At 43.3% G+C, this 7,069-nt stretch overlaps 1 protein-coding gene across 1 annotated transcript in view; it reads right to left on the bottom strand.

The window, feature by feature from the left end:
• Positions 1-218: 218 nt before the first annotated feature.
• The window catches only part of PRTFDC1 (phosphoribosyl transferase domain containing 1), a gene marked incomplete at its 5' end in the record, with an annotated part of 41,888 nt that continues 35,037 nt past the window's right edge, over positions 219-7,069 (bottom strand). The window contains 5 exons of the mRNA XM_010156146.1: positions 219-529; positions 1,151-1,227; positions 3,188-3,234; positions 3,675-3,757; positions 5,537-5,554. Coding sequence (XP_010154448.1) covers positions 482-529; positions 1,151-1,227; positions 3,188-3,234; positions 3,675-3,757; positions 5,537-5,554 — 273 coding nt within the window. The remainder of the gene's footprint in view (positions 530-1,150; positions 1,228-3,187; positions 3,235-3,674; positions 3,758-5,536; positions 5,555-7,069) is intronic.

Genomic DNA, 7,069 nt, shown 5'->3' with positions numbered 1-7,069 from the left:
CTCCGGAATTAAATCCAAGTAACGCTTCCAATTCGGTAGCAGCATATCCGACCAAGACTAAAGGGGTGCTGAAGTCGATAAAATTCTGGAGAATAATCTCCATGCACAGAACGGCCCCTGTGCATGATCTCACGCAACCCAGTGACATACGTGCACTGCAGTGGGCAGGATGGCGGGCTGAGCGAAGGAAGGGCGCATGCACAATGAGACTTGAGGCAGACAGGTCATTAGTCAAAAGGCATCTTATGTGGTAATTTTAATACGTAAGAAACTAACTTTTAAAGCCTTCTACTTCACATCTTAGGTAAGAGCTCTCACTTCTGTAAATATTAATCAGTGTCTCTGGAGTAAAACCCCTTATTATACGGAGTTGAAAGAAGCACGGGTCAGTTGAACTGCTCTTCTGGGCAATGCTCGAGGGAGTGTAGTCAAATTTCTGCTTCATTGAGCTTACAGATCTTCAGTTGAGCATGTTACTGCTTCACACTCTGTATTTTGCTTTGCCATGGTCGTTGATAACACATATGTGCTGAAAAAAATAGAAGACTGATCACAACAGTATAGTTGATGACATTACAAATTATGAATGAATCGTTCAGAAAGACTTTCACTTGACCAATCTAGTGATCCTGTAATGATCCTTTTCAGAGACCTGGAACGGAACCTGATTTCACTCTCCAGCTACAGCAGGTTTTTCCACCTGCAATTCCCAGCTTTGAGGTCTGGCCCTGGGAGTATCAGAGGAAGCAAAGGCAAGGCTTGCACCTTTTTTCCATCGTTATCCGAGGAAAGGGGCAGACAACATAGCAGGAAATGTGCAAAGTGTCTGAACTGTAGTGGTGTTTCACTTTCTACTGCTGTGTCTGCACGTGCTGGGAACGAGGGGCCTGTGAAGAAGCCCCAGGCTCCCAGAAGATGGACATGAGGCAGAGGTCGTGACTTCTGCTCTTAGGGGGAAGAGATGGGAAGAAACTGGTCTCAGTGCTGAGCTCCTTGGGATTACTTGAGGTTTTGTAGGGAGTTCTACACTCATTGAAAGGATCCCAACCATGGCATGAAGGACCCAGGAAGAAGGCAAATTACGGGGTCTTAAAGACAACCTGGAGAAGTAAACCAGTGGGTTTTAAAATGTGTTTTTAAAGAAACTTACGTTTAGATCTCTGAAGTGCTCATTGTAGTCTAAGGCATAACCTACCACAAATAAATCTGGAATTTCAAATCCATAATCTGTATTGAGACAAATAAAGAAGACCATCAATGTAAGACAGGTGGTTATCATGCAGCCATGAAATTCACGTGCCAGTTCACTCACAAGCAAACTATCGATACACACAGTCGGTTCAGGTTATGTTACTTTTGACTCTGAGACATCAGGGTCAGCAACAGCCCTATGGACAGTTCCTGCTCACAGACTACTTGTGACAGGCGTGGGAACAGTCAGTGGAGTGTAGGAGAGCTGTGTGTACAGCTGTCGCTGGCACAACAGCCGCACGGCAGAAGGAACCCGAAGTCACGGCTGAAAGATTCTGCCCACGTTTGGAAGCTCCGTTGGTACATGTGTGATGACAACTGCCCAGTATCACACTAATGATGACAAACAAGTATCATTTTAATTCAGGATGAACTTTCAGAGGTTTATATATTCTCTTCTCAGAGTAGCAAAAACTATGTTGCATATTATGCTACCAAAACATGTCAAATGCTGATTAAAGCCCCAACCTTACGAAGACTCATGAACATACTCAACTAAGTAAATGTTTGCACTGTAGCCGAATCATACAACTCGCATGCTTCAGGCTAAGCACAGGCACATATCTTTTTGAGAGTGAAGCTTTGTGCAGGGTCAGCACTTTAGAAACAAAGTTAGACTCTTTCCATATTGTTCACTAAGTAAGCAGAGAATAACGCAACATTATGGACACAAAAATAGGTCAGCATAAAAAATTTTTACAGGTATTCAAGTAAGGAATTTATTCCATTTTTAAAAATTGTGGCTAATAGACCCTTTGGAACCATAAATTCAGGTAAGTGAGGAAATGACAGCACTGTCAGTGACCTACAGGAGTGATCTCTGATGTTTTACAAAATTCATCACAGTATGAATAAAGAAGGATAAAACCTGTTTCATTTTACAAGGTATTACATAAAAATATTAAGCTACCCTTCATCAAGTAATTTTATTGCATTTTTTATATGTTTACCATTAGTGAATCCAGTCAAATATACACTTTAATTTACTGGATTAAATTCTACATGTTAAAAATACCACTGTATAAAAAGTTTTACAAGAAAATGTTTGGGTCACCATTCAGATTACTGGGCTAAAACCACAGGGCCAGGAGCAGTATCGAGTAGGTTTTGCTTAAGTTCCTTCTCTCCCACATTCCAAATCCAGACCCTTCATGCTGCCTCCTGGTACTCTCCTTCTAGCCCCCTTCCCAGCTCAGCTGACCAGAGCCACCTTCAGTAGCAAATGCAGGGCAATCTCTTCTTGATGGATCTATTACTTTCACATAACTGATATTACACCGTTTATTCCAGTAATTCTGAACTGGAGCTTGGTATAGCTCCGTTTACGGCTTCCTCATTGCACAGTACAGGTACCAATCATTCAGAGAGGAGAGGTGCTGGTGCAGCCCAAACAGAGCAGCAGGAGAAATTTTAAAAAGCTCAATTTATCTTTTGCTTTTGGGTGTGTGTGTATTTAATTAAAGTATCATTGTTTATCCTATAAACAATAATACTTTTTAAAAAACTAATAAAAATATGTTATTCTGTTATAAAAATATAAAACTTGTGAATAACTAGGTCACAATAAAAGACCTTTCATGTTCAGATGGAATCCTGCAGCTCCTCCAAAAAGATGCAGTGAGGAAGGAAAAGGAAGAAATGGACTTTCTTGTCCATATAGTTTGTCAGTGGCAGAAGATAAACCACTCACTTTCATGGATAAAATTAAACCCTTTCATAACTACCTTACAGAGTCAGTGCTCCGCAGAAAACATCCGGCTTTATGGAGGCTACGCTTTCCAACCACAATTCTACAAATCTGCCATTGCATCCCATAGTCCCATCGACAACTAATACTGTACAAGGCTTCTAGCAGTGCACAGAAGGGTATGCAAGGCAGGGGGTAGAACAACGGTAACCTCCTGTACTGTCGCGTACAGATACCCACAACACTTACAATCTGGTCGGTACCCATCAGGCCGAGATGTTCTTTTCACCAACAAACTGTAATTAAAACCAAAACCAAAGCCATGTAAGTCGAGATATTCACCTGAATACATGCATAAAAACTACTCCCTTTATCAAACAACTTCCAAGCCATGTGAATCACTATTCTCATTCTGCCTCTCCTCCCGACAATGTCCTGATGGGAGGGAAGAAATGGGCGTGTTCCCCTTCAAAGTCCATCGGTGCCAGCCTTGAAGTGGCCGAAGGCTCACTGCCACCGCAGCACAATATAAAATCTTTTCCTCTCCTTCCCTCCACCCTCCTCTTAATGACTCTGGCAGCTCCTCTGCAGAGCTCCCCATGCCATCCTGCAGCACCGAATTAAAGCAGGAGCTCGGAATGGGAACCTCCACTGGAAAATAAGTTGGGCTAGACTAATTAATTAATTACTTGGACTAGACTAATTAATTACTTAGTTTTGTGATCATTTTACTCACCTTGCCACTTTAATCATTTTTGGCTTGTATTTTTCTATATTATTAAGCAGAACCTTCATAGTCCTTCCAGTTCCAACAATATCCTTATAAAACATGAAAAACAGAGCAAGTAAAAAACAGAGAAAGGCTGAAAAGAGGAAATCCAGACAATGACTGAGGAATTCCACCTCTTATTTTATGGAAATGATGTATTTTTCCCAGTGTATTGTGAGCCACATCCAAAAAAGATTATAACTGAGCTCACACTCTTCGAGCAAGCACTTGCTACTCAAAAAATGATCAGTTAAAGGACTGCCCACATCTCTTGAAAACAGCTGTGGTTCTGGTACTTGGGATGTAAGACGGGACTGGAGATGAGTTTACTGCAAGGATGCAGGGATGAGACTTTCCATATTATGCTCAAGACTACAGTATGGCAACATGTCAGGGCTAAATCTGCCCTACTTGTTGTTTTATGAGTCCAGTACAAATGAATGTACAACCCCCCATGGCAGGGAGGTTGGAACTACATGATCTTTAGGGCCCCTTCCAACGCAAACCATTCTGTGATTCTATAATTCTATGAATATTCTCCAAAGCTGCTGTGCTCAACCTGACCTGAAGAAGATACCTGGCTACAAAGCCAACCATGACATGGAGAGCAGCTGTCCATCTGAGCTCTGTGGGTGTGGGTTTTTCATCCGCAACACCTTGTCTCTGCTCCTCAGACGTCTAACAGCATTAACGAAATTTGCTGCAGACGATTTAAGCTTCTGTTACAGCAGTCAGCATTAGCAAATACGGAGCTCCTAGCAGCCCTTCAGGTAACCAGCCACCCCTGTGGCTGATTTTTTTTCTCTTTCCCCCTCCTTTGCTAAGGAGAGGCATTCCCACATTTATACATCTCCTTCCCACACAAACAGACTAGGCCTGAAATGCCAGTCACATCCTGACGTGCTCTCTAGCCGTCCCAGTTGCTTTTCCATCATTTTAAGAGAACCATGTACGTTAATTAAAAGAGAAGCTGTAGCAGCAGTGAGGTGACACATTCTTTTCCTCTACAACTGAACACCTGATTTACATCAGCAACATTCAGGGCCTACAAGGAAGCTGGGAGGGGACTTTTTACAAGGGCCTGTAGTGACAGGACAAGGGGTAATGGGTTTAAATTGAAAAGTGGGGAAGTTTAGATTAGCTATCAGGAAGAAGTTCTTCACAGAGAAGGTGGTAAGGCACTGGAACAGGTGGCCCAGGGAAGCTGTGGACGCCCCATCCCTGGATGTCTTCAAGGGCAGGCGGGATGAGGCTTTGAGCAACCTGGTCTAGTGGAGGGTGTCCCTGCCCATGGCACGGGGGGTGGAACTGGATGATCTTCAAGGGCCCTTCCAACCCAAACCATTCTGTGATTCTATGATCCCTCCCCAGGGGACACTGCAGGATGCAGTGCTAAGGAGCAGGAGTCGGGGGCCTGCGAACAACCCTGAAGCTGTAAAGCCTGTGCAGGGCTATGCTACTACTTCAAAGTCATGCAACTGAGAAGTGTAGGGCACCGCCACAGTTGATTCATTGTCCTCCAATGAACAGAACAACCTGCAGAACAGGAGTTGATGAAACCACAGAAAGAACAAATCCAGTGGCACAGAAACATGTACTCCTGCGTATCACAAGGCAGAGTTCAGATCAGAGAGGCAGCTATGCAGCTTGATTCATCATGCAGCTGCAGAAAGACTGAGAGGCCATTAAGCAAATCAACCCCTCTCCCTCTTCACCCCCTCCCCGCTACAGAAGCGTGAACACACACAGGTTTTAGAAACTGAACACACAATCACGACGTGACTGTGTGACTTCATCTAAGTACGATATGATATAAGCACCCAACTTACCTCCACAATTAGAATATTCTGAAAGAAACAAAGAAAAAAGGAATACAATTACACAGTATCCACAAATTAAAAGAAACAAATGTTTATAAAAGTGAAGACAGACAGGTCTACATGCATAGGACCCGAGGAGCTTCCTGGTTTGTTTTTGTGCCCTGAAAAAGAGCCAGCCATAAGAGCAAGACCTGCAGTCAGGGGCTACGACTTTATTCAGCTCTGTCTACACTATCCTCCTTGTGCAAGAATGGATGTAACTTTGGAAAATAAAATTAGATGGAAGAAATCCAAATGGGATGAGCTTCACTTAATTCCAGTGTGCCTAGCTGTGTACTACAGTGTACCCTACAGTTCACTAAAATACTATTTCCAATGTTAGTATGAGACTACAGCAATAATACTCTGAAATAAATGTTCCTCCTCCTGCCCCCTGCCCCCCAGAGACCTCACAGTGAAGGATTACAGGCCAAGTTGTACCACCCATTCTCATAATGTGAAGTACCCTCTTCCTCTTCAAATCCTGCTGCTGCAATCAGCAGTGTTACTTGAAGAGAAGGGGAGCGGTCCAGTCAAGGGCAGTGATGTCAAGCTTTATGAGAGCACGATCGCATCGGCTGATCTTTTTGCTGAAATCATTCAACACAATATCTAAGGTGGCTTCTGTTCTTCTATTAAAAGCAGTAATGTCCTTATTAGAAGAAATAAAAATCTGTTTCTTAGTGGCCTCTATCATATGCACATTCAAAAGGATGGACTCTACAATCTTGCATTAAGATCTACTTTCTGAGGTGAAACCTGCAATAGCAAGAGGGAAGTTATTTCTCAAATACCTGTGTCCATCTATGCATACACCTTACACGCATGTGCACAAGGGGCTGTAGTGATAGGACAAGAGATAACAGGTTTAAATTGAAAGCGGGAAGGTTTAGATTAGTTATCAGGAAGAAGTTCTTCACAGAGAGGGTGGTGAGGCACTGGAACAGGTTGCCCAGAGAAGCTGTGGATGCCCCATCCCTGGATGTCTTCAAGGCCAGGCTGGATGAGGCTTTGAGCAACCTGGTCTAGTGGAGGGTGTCCCTGCCCATGGCACGGGGGTTGGAACTGGATGATCTTTAAGGTCCCTTCCAGCCCAAACCATTCTGTGATTATATGATTCTATGCAAGTTGTCACACAAAACCCTGAGCCAGTTTCATATCCATGCAACATTCACCAGACTAGATTACATTCCACTGCCTTTCTACCAGGCTGGTTGGCTATGGTACATACATAACATGGAGACTGTCTAACTGCCTTTTCCATCACAGAATCCCGAGGTTGAGAGTTCTGAGGAAGACTCAAAACACCAGGGAGAGAGAGTGTGTGAAGGGGGCGTGCTCATGAACAGCACACCTTTGACAGTTTCATTAGCTGGCATGTAAACATTTTTTTAATCTTCAAAACAGAAATTATAGATGAGCCATATTTATATTGGTACTGCAGTTCCTCCTAACAATCACAGTGCTTAGTAGGGAGACACAGCATGCTTCATGCATCAACCA

This window comes from Eurypyga helias, unplaced genomic scaffold, assembly GCF_000690775.1.
Source record: "Eurypyga helias isolate BGI_N326 unplaced genomic scaffold, ASM69077v1 scaffold11527, whole genome shotgun sequence".
NCBI lineage: Eukaryota > Metazoa > Chordata > Aves > Eurypygiformes > Eurypygidae > Eurypyga > Eurypyga helias.
The sequence above is the reverse complement of the archived record's forward strand: the minus strand, read 5'-3'. Positions and strand labels throughout refer to the sequence as shown.